At 43.0% G+C, this 23,840-nt stretch overlaps 1 protein-coding gene across 2 annotated transcripts in view; it reads left to right on the top strand.

The window, feature by feature from the left end:
* LOC103051150 (angiogenin-2-like) overlaps positions 1 to 21,560 on the top strand; it is a 36,248-nt gene extending 14,688 nt beyond the window's left edge. Inside the window, exons 1-2 of one of the 2 annotated variants that reach the window (XM_007443839.3) lie at positions 12,227 to 12,383; positions 20,870 to 21,560. In XM_007443839.3, the coding sequence (XP_007443901.1) occupies positions 20,892 to 21,323 (432 nt within the window). In that variant the 5' untranslated portion in view covers positions 12,227 to 12,383; positions 20,870 to 20,891 and the 3' untranslated portion in view covers positions 21,324 to 21,560. Of the gene's footprint in view, positions 1 to 12,226; positions 12,384 to 20,869 lie in introns of those variants that run through there. The other variant, XM_088144237.1, reaches the window with a different exon arrangement.
* Positions 21,561 to 23,840: the final 2,280 nt, after the last annotated feature.

Here is a 23,840-nt window from a genome sequence, read left to right as displayed (position 1 = left end):
AGGTGAGTTCCTTGTGGGGAAACCAACCATGGGAGGTACTGCACAGGAAATCTTGTCTGGTACCTCTTTTATTCTAGAACCTTTCATATCCCAACTCAGAACTGAAGCTTATTATTGGATGGGATGGTGTTTCTCTTCCCCCTCCCCCCAAAAATCCTAGATTGGATCTCTTTCAGTAAGAGTGCTATGACATCTCTGAATTGGCTAATCCTTCCTTTTTTAACCTATACCTAGGTTAGAATACTCTGATCTGTGTACACGCTTAGTTCTTTCTGTTCAGTCTTATCAAGGACACCATTTTAGAGAGATTTTGTAACGTTTTTTTCTTCTCCAGTTTTGTAGAATTGGTGTGGCCTACAAATGGTGTCCAACAGTTTATTCTCCATAATTAGCTTAAGCCTGTCAGAAAACGACAGACACGGGTTCGGTTGTCCAGTAGACAGAAGTTTTTTTATTGGGCACGTTTGCAAAGGTGGGTCCCTCCCGCAGCAATGGAGGAACCCCGAAACAAGGTCTGACAGGTTTTTTTATACCCCCTATCTGTCCTCCCCCTCCTACGAGGGCTTGGCTCACAATCTCACCTTTTTTTACCGCCCCGGAGCGCCGCTAATTAACCGCAAAACCGCAGTCATTCCACTTTCCGAATCCAATCAGCGCAATACACATTGACCCACTTGACCCAACAGCCGCCCCCTGCCGTTTCTCTTCACTCTGGTGCGAACGTGCCTTCTGCCTACAGTATTTCCTCCCTCCTGCCGTCCCCCCCAAGGCTGCCCCATGGTGCACAGCGCTCTCCCCTAGCAAACATGGTTTGTTTGAGGCCCTCACTTCTCCCTGCCTTCTCACAATCCCCCCTTTTTCTTTTCACGCCTCTGTTGGGCCTCAAACCTGGCTAACAGGATTGCTCCCTCGTCCCGGACCCAGGGCTTCACACACTGGGACAGATAATTCCCACAAGCAGGGAGGCATTGCATTAAGCAACATACTAGGACCAGTAAGGCAATGAAGCCAATAGCTAGCACAGAAAGTTGTTTTAACCAAGCAAAGTTAGGTAACCAACTAGTGAGCCACGACCAATTCCATCCCTCTGGATCCTCGGATATGCGAGAGGCTAAGGTCTTCAACTTGGCTAGTTTTGCTTCAATATAATTCTCATTGTTGGTTAGGTTAAAGCAACAAAGACCTTGAAAAGATTCACAGCCTTGTCCTGCCCTTAATAGGAGATAGTCTATAGCTATCCGATTTTGAATGACCGCCCTCCTGATCTCAGTGACTTCTTCAGTGAGAGCTGCAATGAGAGAGGATGTAAGGTTGACACTTTTAGCCAGGAGGCAGGCCACCTTCCTTAGGTCCAGGTAAGCTCTTCCGCTTAGTGCAGGAACCCCTACTAAGGAGAGGGCCAGAGCCATGGCTTCTGTTTCGGACAAGAGTGTCACATCACTCTCACAATCAGATGGCAGCTCCCTTTTTCTTTTTTCTTTTGATGGGTGCACTTGCATTGGAGGCAGGGCATATAGAGAGGTCAGGCGCCCTATGGCACAAGGGCCCCCTGAACTATAGGCTGGAACATAGGTGTAAGCTTCATGTCCACATAACAAAAAGAAACCTTTAGGTAGGTATAGAGGGGTTGAGGCGTAAGGGATATTATAGACCCCTCCACAAGTGAAAGCAGGACCTTTTGAGGGCAGTGGGTGGGTACGGTTCTGGGTATTGTTGAAATATACACATTGAGTTGCATTGGTTATCCCCAAGAGATTTAGAGCCATTTGCCTTTGATTAGTCCAGGGTCTTGGTGTGGGAGAAGACCCAAAATGATAGAACATCCCCCCCCATGGGGGATCATCCCCAGTGATATCAATATTCGCTATCTGAGTAACATTCTTCAGTGCTTCCAAGCTGATGGGCATTCCAAAGAAACAGGTGGAAGTGACACCATTCACAGTCAAGAGTTGCCCCACACAAAAAGTTGTGCTGTTCAAAGCTGTCTGCGCCAATTCTACAAAAAAATTGTTGCTAGAGCTGTGCTGTAGAGCATCTAAGCAGTGACATAACAGAATAACCTGGATGCAAGACTTTATGTTGGTCATCTCCTCCCCTGCCTTAGTTCAGTTCCTTTTAAGTTTTACTTTGAGTCTGTCTCCTGGTTGGGCAGTCCACAGTCGGGGGTCGGGAGCTCGCTTAACCCGATGGTAGTGGGTCCAACCCCCCTGTCGGGTCCGAACCGCTGATTCAGTTGTCAGGAGAACTTGGTATGGTCCCTCCCAAGACGGTTTCAGCTTCTCATCCTTCCACGTCTTTATCAGGACCCAATCCTCTGGCTTGTGGGGGTGTTGGTCTTCCAGCAAGGGAGCCGTTGAGCGAGGAGTCCCTGTTTTCTTAGAAACAAGAGAGATTGTGACAGTACCAAGAGATACTTTCTTAGGAAGGCATCCTTTAGCTCGGGGATAGGCTCTCCCATTGGAGCCAGGAAAGGTCTTCCCATCATCAACTCGAATGGGGAGACCCCCACATCCTTGTGAGGGGCTGTCCGCATTCGAAGCAGGGCAACCGGAAGTGTCTTTGTCCAAGGTAGCCCTGTTTCCAATCCCAGTTTGGTGAGATGTTGCTTCAATACCCCGTTAGCCCTTTCCACTTTCCCACTGGATTCAGGATGCCAAGGGGTGTGGAGTTCCCATCGAACCCCCAGGCTCCAGTACCATGGCTTTACAGTGTCTACCAAAGCCTGCACCCCCCCGTGAGACCCTTCGTGCAGTTTCTCCACCATCCCCCTCATGTCAGCACGGCTCACTACTGGGGTCCCCTTAATTGTAACCCAATGACCTGCTTCCTCCCTGCAACCTTCCCTTTCCAGCAGCACCTCGTCCAACTTCCCCGGCGCCCAAGCCGGAGGTTCTTCTATTTGGGGGATTGCAATCATGATGGCAATGGGGACACCCTCCACTGCCTCCTTTGCTACTCGATCAGCAAGTCGGTTCCCTCTTGCCTCCATCGAGTCCCCCTTCTGGTGTCCCATTACATGCACCACTGCAATCCTGTCGGGTTCTTGAAGAGCTTCCATCATCCCCTCTATCAGTTGCCGAGCTCTCACCTCCTTCCCAGCAGTTGTGAGTAAACCCCGTTCCAGCCAAATTTTCCTGAAAGTGTGCACTACTTCCCAGGCGTATCGCGAGTCTGTGTAAACGGTGAGGGACACTCCCTTTCCCAACTCTAGTGCCCGTTTCAAAGCGTGCACTTCACACAGCTGGGCCGACCAGTCCGCTGGTAGTGCCCCCTTCTCTACTGTCTCTCCCTCCGCCATCACTATCGCATACCCTTTGTCCCTGCTCTACTCGGCTAGACCCATCCACAAATCAGACCTCACCCTCCTCCAGCGGGACCTCCTGCAGGTCCTGCACCAGCCTGTAACTATTGTCCTTCTTCTTCACAGCTAAGATAGGGGAGTTGAAGGGGGACATAGCCAGTTCCAACAGCCCTTGCCGCCTCAGCCCATCTATGATGGGCTTCAGCCCGCGCCTCCCATCCCGGGACAGCGGGTATTGGGCTTGCCGCAAACCCGTCACCCCCGGTTTCAAGGGGATGCTAATTGGGGCGATGCGAAACCAACCCGCCCCCCCTTCTCCTGCCCATACCTCAGGGTTCACAACCTTCACGTCCGCCTCCTACAACAAACACATCCTTTCTGCCTGTTCCACATTCCACAACTCCACTCCTAGACTACCCATTAGATCCCTTCCCAGCAGGTTCACTCCCGCCTGTGGGATCAGTAACACATCTGCAGTTACCTCCTTCCCATTCCACTCCAGTCTCACTCCCTCCAGTACGTCTGCCTTGACCGGAGAGCCTCCCACCCCCATCACCGATACCGACGCGCCCCGGGATTTCGCAATCCCTGGGATCGGTTGGCACAGCGATGTTCGAGAGGCTCCGGTGTCCATGAGGAACTGCTGTTCCTCGCCGGTGGGACCCACCGTGATGTTTACCAAGGGTTCCCCGTGGGTCCCGGTTGGGGAACCATGACCCCCCTAGTCGTACAGGGGGAAACTCCTCTCATGTTCTCCCGATGTTCAGCATTATTGGGATTCCAATTTGGGTCCGCCAGAGGGAATTTAGTATCCGCGGCTGGGGCACTCGGGACGTTTGCATTCCTTTGCTCCCAAGCCCCGAGCGCGGCTCGCCGAATCTGGCCCCTCTCTTCTGGCGTATAGAGGTGGGCTAAAATGTAATTCAGTTCCCCCCAGGAGTATTCCACCGGGCCGAGAAAAAGTTCCAATTGTTCGGCGGCGGTATGGGCGTTCTCTTGCATACGAGGGAGGGTCCTTTTTAATTCCCTCAACTCACTGGGTTTGATGGGAACCGTTACGTAACTGGTGACGGCCACCCCCTGTGTGTTCGTTCCGTTCGGGACCTCCTGGACGGGGAAGGCACTGGCCGACCTTAGAATAAAGGGCAAGTTCTGAATGTGTTGGTTCAGCTGGTCCAGCTCTTTCCGCAGCCCGGGATAGGGTGGGGGTGCCGGAGGGGGAGCGGTAGGAAGAGGAGGAGGAGGAGGAGGTGGCGGCCCCCATTGGGGTCCAGTCAGCCAGAGGTCCTCCTCATCCTCCTGTTCTTTTTGGACAAAAATTTTGGCTAACTTGGGTCGAGGCCTCTCCCAATGAAGATGGAACCAGACTTCTACATAGGGTTCCTGTGTTAACATTTTATGTTCCACAATGTAGTTTTTTAGTTGGGTCACCCAGTAATTACTGGGGATTCCAAGAGTATCCCAATGGTAGGGGAATTCGGGGTCCACTAGTGGATATTTTGGCCATTCTTTAGTGCACAAAGTTATCATGGTCGGTTTTTCCAGACCCCTGGTGGATGGACACAACCAGGGTGTCTCCCATTGTTGCAACAATTGTCCTAATGGAGAATCCGTGGGGATTCCCCCTACTGCGTTTTTCCCACTGGCCCCTGGCCTTACACTCTTACTCTGCGCCTTACCCATCCTTCCTGACTACGTTTCCCACCTTACAGAAGGTCCCGGACTCTTCTGTCCCCTTGCGGCGTCCAACGCCTCGTAACCACGCTAATCTACCCGAGATTATGGGTAGGCTGTACTCACCAGACCTCCCGGAGGTCCCCTCGTCGGCCGACTTCCTCTTTACTTCTGTCTGATTGGCGCTTGGAGTCCCGTCCTGGACCCGACTCCAGGGAAAACGGGAGACACCTCAACGGGGTGTTACGGCCGATTACTCACCGGTTCCCCACAGTCCGGTCCACATTGAGGACTCCTGGCTGGCTCGCCAATTTTGTCAGAAAACGACAGACACGGGTTCGGTTGTCCAGTAGACAGAAGTTTTTTTATTGGGCACGTTTGCAAAGGTGGGTCCCTCCCACAGCAATGGAGGAACCCCGAAGCAAGGTCTGACAGGTTTTTTTATACCCCCTATCTGTCCTCCCCCTCCTACGAGGGCTTGGCTCACAATCTCACCTTTTTTTACTGCCCCGGAGCGCCGCTAATTAACCGCAAAACCGCAGTCATTCCACTTTCCGAATCCAATCAGCGCAATACACATTGCAATACCCACTTGACCCAACAGCCGCCCCCTGCCGTTTCTCTTCACTCTGGTGCGAACGTGCCTTCTGCCTACAGTATTTCTTCCCTCCTGCCGTCCCCCCCAAGGCTGCCCCATGGTGCACAGCGCTCTCCCCTAGCAAACATGGTTCGTTTGAGGCCCTCACTTCTCCCTGCCTTCTCACAAGCCTAAATAGTCTAAAAGTGCATCCACGTGCCCGGTTTACCCCAGCATGAAAATGTCTATTTGTTCAGGACATAAATGCACAACATCAAGCTGGACCTGTCTCCAGCCTCCCTCCCACCCACCCACCCAACCAGGGCAAGGCAGCCTCCATCTATCTTTCCTTGTCCCGTTGCACAAATTCTGTCAATCTGTAGAAAATCATTCCCATTTATGGGAAGCCTATGCTGCTTCTATTGACCTCCTAAAGCTATTATAGGTAGTTCCCCCCTCCTTCACTTTTGAACAGGATGTTGGAGCGGGGGGCACACTTCAAAAGGTAATGGGTGGAGTCAGGAGAAAAAATTGATTTAGTTTTATTTATTATTGAATCATAGAGTTGGAAATGACCATAGAAATCACCTAGTCCAAGCCCCTGCTCAGGGCAGGATCCAGGGTATCTCAACCTGGCAACTATATGATATGTGGACTTCAACTCCCAGAATTCCCTAGCCAGCCTGGCCACTGCTAAGAATTCTTGAAGTTGAAGACCACCCCTCTCAAAGTTGCCCAGGCTAGGAAACATTAGAGCATCTCTGAGGACCATCTATCCTATGTTTAAAAACTTCCAGTGAAGCAGAACTCAGCACTTCATGTGGCTGCCTGTTCCATCACCTTGTATAGACAGGATGTTCCAACCAGCATCTAGCTTGAACCATCTTCCTAGTAGCTTTAACTCATTGGTTCTGCTCCTGCCTTTGGGGCAATAGAGAACAAATCTACTCTCTCTTCTATATAACAATCCTTTGGATATTTGAAGAGTGCTATTGTTCCTCCCCTCAGTACAGATTGTCCTTGCTTAATGACCACAATACGACTGGAAAACTAGTTGTTAAGTGGGGTGGTTGTTAAATGAGTCACCACATGATCAGACCTGATTTTATGATCAGTTTTACAACGGTTGTTAAGCAAATCGTGTGGTTGTTAAGCAAATCATGTGGTCGTTAAGCAAATCCAGCTTCCCCGATGGACATTTTGCCAGAATTTGCTTAATGACCATGTGATTCACTTAACAACCACATGATTCACCTTTGTTGTTGTTGTTTAGTCGTTAAGTCGTGTCCGACTCTTCGTGACCCCATGAACCATATTGCGCCAGGCCTTCCTGTCCTTCACTGCCTCCCTGAGTTTGCTCAGTTTCATGCTCATTGCTTCAGTGATGCTATCTAACCATCTCATCCTCTGCCGTCCTCTTCTCCTTTTGCCTTCAATCTTTCCCAGCATCAGGGTCTTCTCCAAAGAGATCTCTCTTCGCATTAGGTGGCCAAAATATCTGAGCTTGAGCTTCATTATCGATCCTTCCAATGAGCAATCAGGGTTGATTTCCTTTAAGATTGACTGGTTTGACCTCCTAGCAGTCCAGGGAACTCTTAAGAGTCTTCTCCAGCACCACAGTTCAAAGGCATCAATTCTTCGGCGCTCGGCCTTTTTTATGGTCCAGCTCTCACAGCCATACATTACTACTGGAATGATTCACCTAATGACCATCATAAAAAGGTCACAAATCCCAATCACCTTGTAAAGCACTTTTTCTGAGGCTGCCATAACTTTGAATTGTTGTTAAACAAATGGTAATTAAGTGACGACTATATGTAGTCTATTCTGAAGGTTATATGTATTATATACATTTAATTGATTCTCATTAGGCTTGCTTTCTAGACCTTTCACCATCTTGGTGCCCCTTAGTAGTATATTTTCATTTAGAAAAATTGAAATTTGAGCCTGCCACTATGCCAATTCTGTTGCATATCCTCTTTCCCGCCTCTCTGTCCCTGTGCCCAATTGGCTGGTGGCAAGGCCTGACAGGTGAGTGGTGATTGGCTGCATTGGAAACGAGGCAGAAATTTGAAATCTCTTAACCATGGTGGGCATTGAGAGGAGGAGGGAGTGACTTGGATGCCTGCTGGTGAGGTAGGGCTGGCTGGGAGGTGCTGGCTGTTGATGGAGTATGCCAGCTGTTGACAGGTGAGCCCTCTTCCTCCCTTGAGGGAGGGGGCCCTTGGGGACATGCCAGAATGGGGAGCAGGAGTGCAGTTTTGCTCATGGTCTACAGCTCCCTTTGTTCCACCTCCCCTCACCAAGTGGCAGGCAGTTCTGTGGGTGGGCTGAGGAGGAGGAGGTGGCTTTACCAGGGCTCTCCTGAGGGTTGTCAGGGGAGGGCAAATGGCACAAGCCTATATTATATGTGGGGGGAGGGAGGGGGGAAGGAAGGAAGGAAGGAAGGAAGGAAGGAAGGAAGGAAGGAAGGAAGGAAGGAAGGAAGGAAGGAAGGAAGGAAGGAAGGAAGGAAGGAAGGAAGGAAGGAAGGACAAGGGAGGAAAGGAGAGCAAAGTCAATGGGGAAGCTGGCAGCAAGTCATAAGTCACTCACACTCCCGCTGCTTTTTTGCCCTTGGTCATTCTGATTCTCTGTTTAGGTAAGGAAATATCTCTGAAATGATGACTGAACAGGTCACAGGTTGTCTAGTGAGAATTAAGGATATTGTTCAGTTCAATGAGAGAAAGGTAAGGAGTTTAGAGAGCAGCATATTTGTTTCAAAGCAAGAAAAGCAGAAGGTTCAAAGATTAATACATTTAATTCACTAGGAGAAAGGCATGGAGTTTGGAACATGACACATTCAGTTCAGTGGGAGATTAGCCTGGAATTCAGAGAGTCAATGAGAAAAATGACCTGGTGTTTAGAGAGTAGTTTGTGGAAATAGGGGAAGTTTAAAAGAGAGTAATTTACTTTATAGAGCCAGTTTGGTGTAGTGGTTAAGGCACTAGGCTAGAAACTGGAGATCCTGAGTTCTAATCCCACCTTAAGCACAAAGCCAGCTGGGTGACCTTGGGCCAGTCACTCTCAGCCCTAGAAAAAAGGAGGCAATGGCAAGCCACTTCTGAAATCTTGCCAAGAAAACTGCAGGAACTTGTCCAGGTAGTCACCAGGAATCAACACTGACTTGAAAGCGCGTACACACACACACACACACACACACACAAATACACACACACACACACAAAATTTACTTTATTCAATGATCAGCTATAGAAAAATAAATAAAGATTCCTGCCACAATAAAGAAAGCACCTTATGTACCTTATCATTTAATAAATCTCATTATTTAATGAGAAATAAATAGAAAGGTTCTGCATTGGATGGAGAAAGGAAGTGGTGGGCTGAATCCCATTTCCTTTGCACCTTTCCTTTGCTATTTGTGCATCGAGTTCTCAGCCTAGGAGGTCAGATGTATCCTCCAACAATTGGAGGGAAAGGAAGATCTCAGTAACTTCAGCTATCAGTTCAGATGAGAATAGGAGATCAGCAGAACAAGTGCAAACTAGCAAAAAACTAGCCCTCAAACCTGCAAAAAGGCAGGGTTTTCATTTATAAAAGGTTTCTGTGCTGAAGCAGAAGTAGTACTAGCCAAAGTAATCCCATTTTGGGGGGTGGGGGGAAAGGAAATAGGTGATCCAAGCCTATTTCCAGACTCCTTTCGGTTAACAAAGTAGTTTCAAGGTAAAGCATATGAGTAATTGACAAGCTTGGGCCCATTGCTCCACTTAACAAAAGGAATGGCCCAGGAAGAGATCATGGCTTTGATAACATTCCCTTGCTGAGAGATCTTTGGTTACATCTGCCATTGTTCTACCAAGATCAGCAACCCATGATGCAAATGGGAAGAGTTTGGAAAGGTCATCCTTGGGTCTTTTTAAGTATCATTTGATTCCCTGTAGCTACTAAGAATTGCTGTACACAAAGCTGTCATTGAATGGAGTACTGAAAACACCCCCCTTTTATTCAAACTCAGGTCCTTTTTTTCAATTAGACATGCCTGCCAGACTCTATCTAGTGCATAAGAGTATCATTTTTGGGTGAAAAAGGGAATTGTTCCCTGCAAACAGTATTTTTGACCTCTTGGCTTGACCATAATGTCACGTTAATTTAAAATCTTGAGCCAAATTGGGGAATAATATTTAGAGTGAGGAAAGCAAATCATATAATAGTACTCACAATTTGTTCTTGTGATTTCCAAAGTTCACCTCTTTACTGATAAGCCTAAACAACACTGCCCAATAACAGCTATTGAGGATGACCTATTACATGGAAATCCATAATATTTCAATAAAAATTTCAAAAGCCGCCAGAAGTAAGCCTGACTGCCTGATATAGTTACATAGATATTAGAAGATTATTGCCATTAGTTTTTCAAGGAAGTGTTTCATACTCCATAAGTTGATCAGGAGCATTTGAGACCACTTGGAATCTTTTAATCATCACTTCCTGTTATTACTTCATGCAGGATTTCTCTCCTTTTTTTATGCCTCAGAAAATGTAGTGTTGTCTTTTCAAAGACGGCATTCTTGTGGCCAACTGAAAAACTGGAAAGAAGATGGCGGCAAAAATCTCTGATGGGAATAGAGTTGGGGTTAATGTATAATCAAGCTAAGGTGGCACCTGCTGACTCTTCTTCTCATAGCAAGGACTGTTGAGCTTACTAACTCGGGATGAAAGAAGAAAGAACAACAAGACATAGTTAGCAGGCAGGAGAAGGAAGAAAAGGAGGAAGAGCAAAAGGTGCAGCAGTGGTTCTAAAACGAGAATGATATTCAACTTTTAGATTTCCCCCACTTTCAGCCATGACATAATTTTATCTAATGTCCACGGCCTGATTTTCTCTTCCTACAGGAACAAAGGTGGATTTTCTAATAGTGCTTGACTGTATTAGGCTGCAGGGATAAAATCAGGAAGTTGCTACAGGGATACAACTCTGCCTACTTCCCCACCCTTTCCATGGCTACTCCAACTCAGTTTACAAATATACTTGAGTATCCCAGGCTGAAAATAAAACATTGAATCATTTATCTAGGATCAAATTCAAATTACATTTCGTTTTCCCCCAATAATAAATATCCTATTTAGGAGATGTGAAAAACATGGCAGAATTTTGTTTATTTTGGAATATTGGGGAAGATTTGAGTATTTGACTGTCTGGGCAGTCATGGGGAGAATTCTTATCTCCCACTGACTCCCTGCTGTCAGCAGACATTTTAAAAATTTCCCGTAATACCCTTACAATGTCAAAAAGTTCTGTGCACCCTGAATTAGAAATTCACCCCAGCCACAACTTGTAAAGAATGCAGTTGGGTGTGCATTTAAATTGCTTCATATTCATAGCTTTCTGGCTAGTATACCAATTAATTAAGCTTCAGGAATACTTTTTTGGAGGAAAGGAAAGGAAAGGAAAGGAAAGGAAAGGAAAGGAAAGGAAAGGAAAGGAAAGGAAAGGAAAGGAAAGGAAAGGAAAGGAAAGGAAAGGAAAGGAAAGGCTCAAATGAAGCCAGCCAAAAAGAACTTTTTATTCCAAAACACATATGCCTCCCATTTCTTTTTTACTGATTAGATTTTATTGCAACAGAGCACTCAGGCCTAATACAAGAATCATATCAAAGAAATCATTAAAACAGTACAGCGTACATTGTAGTGGAGAAAATAAATCTAACAAACACAGTGGAGGTTGCACTCTTTTCCTCCCTGTCCTCTGGACGTGATCAGAGTCAAACCCAGTTCATCTCTTCACCTAATCCCATCAGACCCAAATTGACCCTCCCTGCCCCAAAGTCCCCCTGCAATCCCATCAAAACCAAAGAATAGAAGCCTCTTCACCAGCTCACAATCCAGATCAAGGGCAGACCTTACAAGGAAATTGCAACATAGGGAAACCCCAACATTCCATCCTCAGCGAAGGACACGCCCCCAATTATCTCAAGATTCCATCTCCTTTTACAATGGGCTTCCCAGCTCTTTTGCCCTTCTGAGAAGCCCATTTTGCCTACCAGTTAAACTCACTCCAGGTGCATTGACAAGGACCTGTCTAGCTTCCCCAAACTGGCCCACAAGTCAGATCCCTAGGATTTCCAGCCTTGTAGCTGTTAGAAGGTTGGGGCATGTAGATATTTTTATATATTAAGACATGTTAAATGTTTAAACATTTATCTTTATATATTGTATAATATGAAATAAAAGCAGGCCTAGCAAAATGCCAATATTCCCTTTCCTGTACGTATGGTTAACTGTACTTTAGATTATCAAAAGGTTGCATTCTTGAGGATGAGACCTTTAACACTTTTCAAAATCTCAAGGATGTGTTAATTGCTGACATGGTTTGCCTCTTCCTGACTGGAAAGGCAGCAACTCATGTAAGCAGATAAACTGTCTTGACCTGATAGTCTCTTCTTGTTCAGATGACCCCTCACAAAGAAAGATAAGCGGTCCTGACCTTGTTTCTTAGGGATGTATGTTTACATATGGCTGTTAACACTCAAGGTGATAGAAATTAGTTTACATAGAGAAAGGAAGAACCTTATTTGGCATCAGAGAAAGGGGTCCTGGGTAAGGGGAGGAGTATGGATCAAGGTAACTGGCTTTGATTGGATCAGAAAGTCATGACATCTTAAAGTGGGTTTGAATGTAACAGAAGGTATATAAGGTACTGTGGGGAGGGGGCCCAGCGCGGCCGCCCACCTAACTGCCTGCTGTCATTGCTTCTGCACTTGGGTGAAGAATAAATCTCCTAACTTCATGCAATTCGTCAGTGTCTTTACTCCCGGCTCAGAAACGGACTTGGTAAGATAACTTTTTCTTCCAACATAGCCCTCAACATCTGTAAAAATCTTTGCTTCTCCATTGTTTGTTGTCCCTCTTTCTTGTAAAGCAGGCACCCAAGGATCAATTGTTGCAATAAGCACGGTTCTTCTCCTCAGTGTTGTGCTCCTTCTTCAGACTGAATCCACAACAAAATGAAAGAGGGTGTACCATAAATAAAATTCAAGCAATTTAAGGGCTAGTTTAAAAAAAAAAAAAAGTGGAAACTTTCATTAAAAAAAAAAAAACCCTGCTGATTTTGTTGCTTCCAAATCCACAACAATTCTCAGCCTTTGATGAAATCCATATATTCCATGAATGTTTGATCTCAGTTCAAATTTTCTCTGGATTTTTTGTTGTTGCCACAAACCTTAATCTATGCAGTGGCTGTGAAAGAGCTAAAGCAAATGCAAAATAATCCGAAGCAAAATTGATAGCTTTGCTTTCCGCTCTCAATTGTCTGATCCCACCTGTGGGATTCTCATATAGAAAGAAATTGAACCAAAAGAATGTCCAAACCAGGAAAGCATTTGGTTGCAGAAGAAGTAATGGATCCATTTGAGATAACCCCGAGTTAATGGGATTAGGCTTTAATTTAGAAGAAGTAAAGTAAAATAAGGAAAGGACCTCCACAACAGAAAAGGTACCAGGCAGGCGGTCCCCTTCCCAACCCCCTTCCTAGCCCTAAAACTACTTCAGGTACGGCAGGGACATCGGTAAGGTGGGCCAGAAAATTCAAGATGGCTGCCACAACACATGATTGAATCCATATCCCTTTTTACTTGCATCATGATGAACACAAAGCTGAGCCAATCAAAATACTTTGTGTGGAGACATTTTAGGATTAGGGTTGTTATAATTTGGCTATGGCTTATTTGTTTAAGACACCTCTTTGAATTGAATTCTGTTGTACCTTCTCTGGTTTTGCTTCTGTAAGTTTGTGGGGATACTCCTTTAATTTACAGATGTAAGTCAAATTTAACTAAATTGCAGTTCTTTAAGTCAGCTCTAGCCACATGGCTAACAGCTTTTTTCTAACTGAATTTAATGCCAGAAGACAGAAATTGATCCAAATGTGCAACAGAAACAGGTGTCCTACACAAGTGTGGTAGCATTAGAATTGGAGAAACAGTGGTGGAACAATTGGTGGTCTTAAATCCGAATTATATTTCTTTAACGACTATGGAGAGTTTTTGGAAATTTCTTATGGTCTCTTTCCATGAAAGTATTACAGTGTCTTTCAACAGAAGCTCCATCTCTTTAACAAATTATTTCTCCCTCAAACTTATCTTACTTCACAGGATTGTTATGAAGCTTAATATGGGGAGGGAGGAGAGAAATCCATGATTTCCTAACTGTTTGAAGACGGTAGAAATAATAATAATAATAATAATAATAATAATAATAATAATAATAATAGAGTCAATTGCAAAAGGCACTTTTACTTGGAACAACTTACATCCTGCAACAATACCTTTAACACCATTAAACAACATCTGCCTATCCCAGGTCCTTGGGAAGGACTCGATGGGTGGATAAAATGCCAAATCCAGTCGAAACATCTGGATGACTGTGCGACCAACAATAATAATATGTAAAGAGATGATATTAAATACCAGATGGTGAATATCTCATAATATTGCATGTTGACTTCCCAATTTCAGATAGTCTCTAGTGTCAGCAATGTATTGGAAGTATCCACCACCACTTTTACAAATGTGAATTTCCTTAATGAACAGCACCTCCTGGTGGTAATGGCACTCATCTACACCTCTTTCCTGTATTTCAAGCATCTTCATTGCAAGGCTGATATGATCCTATCTTCCAAAGGACCTGAGCATCTTCTCCTCACACTCCTGAAATATATAAGAAACAGAAATGCACAATTAAAAGCCTACCCAGAGAACAGCATAAAGATAAGGGGAAAAATAAGGAGTGTCAGGAAATGCAGCTAATAATCTCAATACCAATAGCAGAACACTGGCATTTTACAGCACCAAAACGTTTGGAGAAATGATGAAGTCTTCCCTTGGAAGAGCTTATAAATTGATTAGGATTTTTACTTAATGTAGGTGCCCAGGATGGGCATTTTGAATATGGGTGCTACCACTGAAAGGGATCTAGGGATCCCCTGCTTTGTATATCTGAATACTTGGAAATGGTCCCTAAGTGAAGACTGTAGAGACCTGGTACATACAGTGATACATCCTACAGTAGCCCTGGTCTCAAGCTATTTAGATAAGGACTGTACAGATTTAATACCAGTGATCTGAGCTGGTCCTAGAAATGGATTGGTAGCCAGTTCAGATGGCAGACCACTGACATGCCATGACTGTCTTGACCAGCTGTTAGTTAGTTGTCTAGCTGCCTTGTTGGATCAAATGAAGTTTGTGGATCACTGTCAAAAGCAGCCCAGCTTATAATGCAAGGCTATCTCTGTCCATGTCATAGCAAATCAGCCTACACTGACGAAAGGCACAGATTTGTATCAATAGAAGCGAATATGTGTAGCTCAGGGTTGAACTGTGGAGTCCTTGGGATTCTCTGAGCCTGGTTCTTTTCTTGAAAATGTTTCATTACCTGGCTAGGTAACATCTTCAGTGCTAGAATGGGATGGGGTTTGCTCTCTCTTTATATACTGTGGCATGCCTTCCCAGTGCTGGTGGGGGCGGGGGGGGGTTGTTTTATTTTATTTTTTCCTCTGGCAGTTCCTTGATTAGGGAATTGTTTACTGGTTGATTGTATGCCTAGTGGTAATCTCTGCTTATCTGGGTGATGATTGCTGGTGAGGAGATGTTCTGGTCTTTTGTTTTCTTTTCTTAGGCCTTCCAAGAATTCCCTTGCATTTTTGGATTTAGCTTGGTCTAAGATGCTGACAGTTTCCCAGTTGAAACTATGGTTAAGTCTGTCCGTGTGTTGTGAGATTAAGGAGTTTTCATCATGTCTTCTGACTGCTAGTTGGTGTCCTACATTTGTACATCCTACAAACTACCAACAGACTGTTAGAACCACATGGCATCTCCGTAGCACCCAAAGCAACTAAAGCCCTCCAAAACATCTTAAGCAAACCAAAAAATCCAGTAGCCCAAGAAGAAAAACAGGAGTCATACAACAACATACAATGTAAGGACTGTAACAACCACTATGTAGGACAGACAGGCAGAAGGCTGGCAGAGCACATCCATGAACACCAACTAGCAGTCAGAAGACATGATGAAAACTCCTTAATCTCATGTAAAATGTACTTTTGTAAACTTGACTGTCATCCTTCCCCTCCCTCCCTCCTTCCCGTCTTTCTCCTTCCTTCCTTCCTTCCTTCCTTCCTTCCTTCCTTCCTTCCTTCCTTCCTTCCTTCCTTCCTTCCTTCCTCCTCCCTCCCTCTTTCTTTTCTTTTCTTTTCTTTTCTTTTCTTTTCTTTTCTTTTCTTTTCTCTAAACCTCTAAATCAAAAGCTAAATTTTGCTGCTTCTTAACTTAGTTAAATATACTTCATCAAGGTGATTCCCCTCATCCCTGTTTTCTCAAAGTTGTGAAAAACACTTTTGGGCATAATTTTTTTCCCAATTTTGGTAATATTTAATTACCTACCTAGGAGCCTAGAGAAACAATGTCAGTCAAACTCTAACCTACAAATGGTTTAGTGTTAGAACAGTCATATCTCTGGCTGATTTGGTTATCCAAGATGCTAATAGATGAACAGACCTGTATTATAATGATAGACTGCAGAATATAAATTAATTGAAGATTATAGTATAGAATATGGAGAACATTCTGCCTTTGTTACTCTAATGGTGTCATTCTAGATTCATTTGGACTCAGTGAAATCTGGATAGGAGATAATATGCATGTATATCTTCCCCAAATCTGTGTAGGAATTTTACTGTAGAATAGGAGTACCCAACTTTTTTCAAGATGAGGGCTATACCTAGCTGTTGACATTAACAATATTTAATTTTAGTAAAATGTAAACGAAATTGATTTTAGTTTTTCCCAATCCACTCACTACTTTTGGAGTGTGGCCTCAGTAACATTGCTGGCCTAGGAAAAGTCACATATCATTGGCCCAAATAGGGGATATTCCACATTCTTCTTCCTTGGACTGGCTTCCTCATGAGGCAAAGTGAATCCTTTGTTCAAGCAGCCTTGTGGGATGGGGCCCAAGGGGGTTTGCAGATAGCCCTAAAGGTGAGAAGCCCATGGGTCCCATCAGTTTCTAATTCAACACTACAATAATTGGTGTTAAAAATTTTAAAGCCTTTTAAGAAACGTTAAAAGGCTTCATGGTGAAATCATAATGAAAAGACATGGCATCTTTTTACATGATAAGGCACATAGGAACAGTGATGTCAGCAGCTCTACACCTTCCCCTATGGCACCAAGAGAACCATCCTCAAAGTATGTAGGGTAGAAAGGGTGCCAGACAACCCCAAAATGGACAGATTGATGAGATTCCAATATAGTGTAGACAAATTCCAGGTCATAATCTGCACTCTCAAAGATGGATCATTTTGCCCATCAGGCAATTACAGAGAACACTATTCTTCCAGATACCATTATTGTCCATGGTGTAAGTGGCTATCTTATATACTTTAAAGAAAATGGCAGCAAATTTTCCGAGACAGGGTCACCACTTTTTTCTGTTTTTTATATTGCAAGTACCCCACCCCCAAAATTTAAAGTATGTACTGAAAAAGCAAGGAAGAAAGAAAGGCCTACTACCTCATAAGATCTTACACAAGAACACACAAAGAACTTGGGAAATACAATTTCTTTCAAGCTTTTGGCCAGCTTAACAAAATAGTGAACTTCATGAAAGGGTGTTCCTCTAAGGATAGGGAACCTGGTGTTTGTCAAGTTGCAGAAAAGAAGGAAATGGGTATTTGTGGTTATAGAGAAGTTAAATATAAGCATATAAAGTGGGGAGAAGCTGCTGACTTTCTGTATTAAAGAAACAAATCATCCTTGAAATAATTAGGTTTTATCCTGGTTCTATTTTTTCTCCATATCAGTTGAGGGAGGGCTATGACACATTATTTGTTTGTTTGTTTATTGACTGTACATTTATACTGCACCCAAACAGAGGTTCTCTGGACTGTGTACAACCAATTAAAATATATTATAAACATATAATGTTAAAAAAGTATAAAAAGAGTGGAAAAAGAGAGTAAATTATTTTTAAAAGCTTACATAGGAAAGAGTATAACATATAATAAGTAAAACAAACAAACAGGAATGACAATAAATCACAATAATACACACAAACTGTTCAAGTTATAAAAAACATAGATAATCTTCACTGGAAAGGAACATAATACAAATTATGGGCACTACCCTCAGTTTTCCCATCTGTAATAAGACAACCATCATCATCATTTATGTTGTGGACCTCCCCGACCAATTTTGTGTCTATGAATCACCTTAAACCATCTCAAAATGTTAGAGTTCTTTTAATCATTATTTCATTCTTTAAAAAAAAGATAGGACAAATAATTTTTAAAAATTGTATCCTTATAAAATTATCTCTTATTGCTCAGCAAGCCCATTACTGTATATGGCCTCTTAGTCCTCATAAGTTGACATTGCTTTTCCTTTTCCCCATCTGTGTACAATGTATTTCTCCACCAAGGTGATTTTCCCCATCCTAGTTGCTTCTGACCATAAAGTTTTCCTCATCTTCAGCAGAATTTAGTAACCTGACCAGGTTAAGGAGCAGTGTCAGCAACCACCAGCCCACCAACGATTAAGTCTTGGGACAGTTGGGTTTCTGGCTATGCTGAATCATCCAAGGAACCAACAGATGAAGAAAGCAGTATAACAGCAGAAAAGGAACAGAAATGTTTTCTGTGGACAGAATTTGGATGATAGTAAAGAGTTAAGCACACACTGGAAATTGTTTCAATAATGCATTCGGCTCAAAATCCAGATTTTTAACCATTCAACCACCTTTCAAAAGGAGAAAGATGATTCTTGGCTTTGGAGAGACAGCTGCGTTAGGTTGCTGAACCAAAAGAGCAATAAAGAAGCATGTGACACCATAAAAAATTCTGTTGCATCTTGATGGAGTATGCTCAGTTGATCTGAGTTCCTGGTGACTACATGAATACAACAAAACAGTTTTTTTTGGCAATGGTGGTTTGCCCCTGACTTTGTCCAGGATGGTAGGATGGATGGATAGACTGATAGACAAACATATTTTACTTTTCAATCTAGCCTACAACCTACTGATTTTCTGGTTGTCTCCCAACAAACTATAACCAGCCTCGTTATAGCCTTGTTTAGCCTTTTTGAAATCAGCCAAGGTATACTGTACTATGAAATTATATATTTTATATTATATAGCAATACATGCCATATTCCCAATGATGTGGATAGAATTTCAGAAAAGTTTATGTGATAATGAAGTGCTGGAGCCTATTTCTTTTTGAGTTCAAGATGCTTAAATCTCCCTGTAACTCTCATGCATTCTTTTTGTTGGTAGAAGCTATTTTTAATTCCCATAATGTTATTTTGTATGGCACTCCATTTACAACTGGTACTCAAACTTGCAGTTGTCGCAACATCCCCATGGTCACATTATCACAGTTTGGGTGCTTAATAACTGGCATGCGTTTCCAATGGTTGCAGTGTCCTGCAGTCACATGATCGCCATTTGCAACCTTCACAGCTGGCTTCCAACAAGCATAGTCAACGGGGAAGCCAGCACGGAGTCACAAGTAGTGGTCACATGACATGACATCACACTTAACATCTGTGGGTGATTCGCTTAATGACCACAGCTGGAACTGACATAAGTCAGACATCGTCAGAGATGTTTTACTTTACAACCATGTCGCTTAGCAATGGAGTTGCCAGTCCCAATTGCAGTCTGTAAGTGAGGACTACCTGTAGCCAAAGGTTCACCATTCTCAAAGAGAAATGTTGGTGAATGGATGGGTAGTGGGAGAGTTTAACATTCAACACAGTGTAAGAAGTTGTTCACTGGGGGGAGGGGGTCCCTTTTATTTTTTGCATAGAAGGAATTAAGCATGTTTTTGAAAGTAAAGTTTGAATTTTGGGGGAACCTACCAAAAATTACATAGTTTTGTCTATGACAGTGTACCTCTTGCCACCTCCACTGTTAGTTAAAAAGCCTCAAACTCTATAGACTTTGGAGTCCATGGGGTTCTCTGAGCTTGGTTGTTCTCTTGCAAACATTTTGTTACCCAGCTAGGTAACATCTTCAGTGCACTGAAGATGTTACCTAGCTGGGTAACGAAACGTTTGCAAGAAAACAACCAAGCTCAGAGAACCCCAAGGACTCCACAGTTCAACCCTGAACTACACATATTCTTTTCTTTAGACTTTCCTCATAGGAAAACTGCTCTAGTCCCTTAATTATGTTTACCTTTTATTCTCCAACTTTACTAATCAATTGTACTGACCAGGTAAAATACATGTTTGTAGTTCTCATGTCACTTTTTAGGAGATAAAAGTAAAGTTTCCTTCAATGTGGCCTTGAATTCTATTAACTACACAGACTTGTTTACATGGTTTTATTGGCAGCAATAGAAAAGTGGCTTGCCATTGCCTTCTTCAAGGAGAGAGAGAGATAAGAGAGAGACAGACAGAGAGGTGATAGATTCTCACATCCAAATACTAATCAGACCTGCTGACCCTCCTTAGTTTCCAAGTCCAAATTTGGTTTCTGCAGGTTTAGAAAATTCATTATGGTTGCTTTATAATGGGAATCAGGTGTGATTATCTTGGCCAACTACCCATTTTCTCAGCCTACCTATTGTCTCATAGGTGTCAGGAAGTGTATTTCATTATGTACTTGTTTGTTAGAGTTCCATTCTGTCTTTGCCTTTCCTTTAGGTATTCAAGGCAGCATTTCTAATGGTCCTTTCTCCATTTTTTTTTTCTCCCAGCACAATAACCCAGAGAAGTAGGTTGGGCTGAGAAAGCTTGAAGCTGAGTATCCCCAGTCGTACTCTACCACCTTGTCTCTATGCCACATTAGCTTAAATGGTTGTGAACCATGCAGAGTAACTGTAGCTCTTTGGAGCTAAAAGTAAAATAAACTCTGGATATTCCAATCGAAGAGAATATCTCTAGTTCAGGGTTGAGCTGTGGAGTTCTTGGTGGTTTTTGAGCTTGGTTGTTTGCTGCCCGACGTCTCAGGAAACCTTGTTGGGTAATGAAATGTTGGCCAGCAAACAACCAAGCTGAAAGATCACCAGCAACTCCACAATCCAGATATTATCAGTGATGAAGAAGCTTCAGATCAGTAATGAGATATTAATAAATACTGGCAGCTGTATATAATCTAGAAGTCAATTTTAGTATGAGAATAATTGAAGTTGAGTCCTACAATATTTGCACCAAAGTTATCACTGAGGACCACTTCATTTTACTTCCCATCCCTTCCACATTCATTAGGGCCCCTGGTAGTCCATCAAAGCACTCATCTATCTTCTCTACTTTTTTCAGGTGTCCTTTTTGCACGGCAAACATGAGAATGCCTCTTAAAGGATTTGAATTTGTACTCTTCTTAGTTATGGCTGTGGTGCTCTTACCAGGTGCCTATGCCCCTGATTATGGAACCTTCCTGAGACAGCACTATGATAATCCGAAGAGCAACGTTGGAAACCGCTACTGTGATACCATGATGCAAAGACGGGGGATGACCAGGCCAAACTGCAAGGCAAAAAATTCCTTCATCCATGGCACCAAGAAGAACATCAATAATGTGTGTGGTTCTGGGGGTCTACCTTATGGTAATGGGCTCCGGCGTAGCCGTAGGCAATTCTCAGTCACCACCTGCACACACAGAGGAGGCTCCAATCGCCCACCTTGTCGGTACTCTGAGAACACCTCACAAAGATTCATTGTGGTCCGCTGTGCAGGTGGAAGGCCTGTGCACTTTGATGAAGGTCAGATCTGAGCTGAGATTTGAAACAGCTCATTCAAAAGGCTCAGCTCTTTAGGACAGCCCTTGCTTTTCCACTGAATATGTCTCCCCCAGTCATTATTCTACTGTGCAGATTTACAGCTATAGACTTTTTTCTTCTGCATTTCTTGAATTTAACTGCAGTTTTCTTAAACAAAAACAAAAAACAGCCACACTAAATCCATCCTTTAAGCTTTCATATGTGTATCCTACCAACTGCTCCTCAATGTATAAAATAAAAGCATAAGATTTTACTGATGTGCAGTTTCATTTCATAAATATTGCTTTAACTAAGGAGATGAAGGGATTCCATTCCCATCCAGTCCACCTGTGAACTGATGAGGTTTCTGCCACCTTATCCACCTGCATGCATTTAACATTTTATTTTTTATTTATTAATTAAATGCATGCAACACAGAGTTGCTAACTAAATAGCATCAATTTCCTTAAAAATGCATCATGTGGATGTATTTACCCAAGGGAGGCCTTGTGAATGAATGCTGTAACTGCTGCTTCCTACAGCAGTAGTAAAATGAAATTTAAAGGAAAAGATCCATAATTATTTTTTCAAAACTTTTTCTTTGCTTCCCCAAATTAAAGGTGCAAAGGTTTGACTCTGAAATTTGATCTAAGGGCAGCTCAGTTGAATCTACACATTGAAGTATCAATTGCATTCTCTTTGAATTGTCCTGGTTTAAATCCTTTGATGGGACTCAAAATCTTGCATCAGATTGGACTGAATTTTACTGGCAGGTGTACAGGATATTGTTTTTGCCTTTTGGAATTGATAGCACAGTGTGGACTGGGGTATCAGAGCCCAGTTCCACTGTCACTTCACAGCCTGATAGCTAGGATTCAGGAGGTGATCAATAGCCATCAATATCAGTACCCATTGATAGCCTGATCCTCCATGGACCCATCCAGTCCTCTTTACAAAACATCCAAACTGGGCTACCATCACAACAATGTCTGTTAGGGAGGAGAAAAGCTCCTTATAGTCCACATTATCTATGCCATGCATAGTCAGATACCTCTGTCATGTTCTCCCTCATCCTCCTTCATTCCAAGCTAAAAAGCCCCCTTGACTATAGTCTCCTTGTAGGGGAGCTACTGCTGCCCCAATGATTGATTCTTTTTTGCACCTTTTCTTGCACAATAATGACAGATATCAGAACTGTACATATCATTATAAGTCTCATATATAGATTTGTAAAAAGGCAGGTATGGTGTATGGTATGGTGTATGGTATGGTATGGTATGATATGGTATGGTATGTATGCTACGATATTCCAAGAATGGAAGCGGTCTTTTTTTTTATAGCAGCTGCACACGAAGCTGAAATTTTCATTAAACTGTCTGCTGTGACTTCAAGGTGATTTACTGCTAACTCAGATCCCACTAAAATATAGGTAAAGGTGGTTTTAGGGTAACACACCATACTTTACACTTGCCTACCCTACAGTGCGTATCCTCAATGTGGTTTGAAGAGCCTTTCTTCCTTATTTTTGAAAAACAACAACAACAAATAGAGCAGTGACATTTCCTGTGCCTTTTGTGGGTGGAATTGGATGTTAAATCTCATGGAGCATTGTTTGGGCCAAAAATTCTGGAAAAAAATGTAAAAATATTGCATTTCCGCATGATAGATTGAAGATAACACAAGCACTTATTTAGTGAGTGACTTGAACTCTGCTTTTTAATTCTAGATTTCAATCAAGCCAACAGTTTTCATTATAATCAATAAATGAATATGGTTCAGACAACTTGCTAACAGGGCAAAATACCCAGCGTGATTCTGCAGTATTTCATGATGTGCTTCCAACCCTATTGATTTATTGAGAGAAACATTTGACCTTTAAAACTCTATCCAGCTTAATCTCCCCAGCCCATAACTATTTTCTCTACTTTGCATCTGATAAGACCAGTTTTTCCTCACTTGTTACTCTTTAACAAGTTAAAGTTTAACTTGTTAGTCATTTACATCTTATTCCGCAGATTTTTGCCTTTTTCATCATAGTGTTCTCCTCCCTTACAGGAAATGTCTACAGCCAATTTTCATTCATCAAATTGAATAAGAGCTGGGGGGGGGGTGTCCAATAATTTTTCTGCTTATTTGTTTGCTCCACGCCCCTGTCCACAACCGACAAACAAACATGAACGCCCACCAACTTACAGCTCTAAGTCCCCCAATTTTTCCCCTTGTGTTTTCTGCCAGTCTTGAGTTCTCCAACCTGTTTTGTTCTTTCAAAATGATAGGAAGGACAGCTTGACTTGAGAAACTAAATGAAGATGGAAATGGAAAAGTATATACTGACTAGCAGTGAAATGTTGAAATAAATGAAAATGATAAAAAGATCTGCAAGGCTGCTCTGTGGCTTTTAATGAGTGGCTTTATTTGTGGTTTTGAAAAATTCTGTAGTGAAGTAACCTTATAAAGAATATATAGAGATGACTGAGGGAGAACATCATTAAAGTAGAAGGAGGACAGATGGAAAAATGAACAGAGCATCC

Source organism: Python bivittatus, unplaced genomic scaffold (assembly GCF_059951505.1).
Source record: "Python bivittatus isolate LINGU-HERP-01145 unplaced genomic scaffold, Pbiv_v1 ctg000430_np1212, whole genome shotgun sequence".
Taxonomy (NCBI): Eukaryota; Metazoa; Chordata; class Lepidosauria; order Squamata; family Pythonidae; genus Python; species Python bivittatus.
This window is presented reverse-complemented; position numbering and strand designations above follow the sequence as displayed.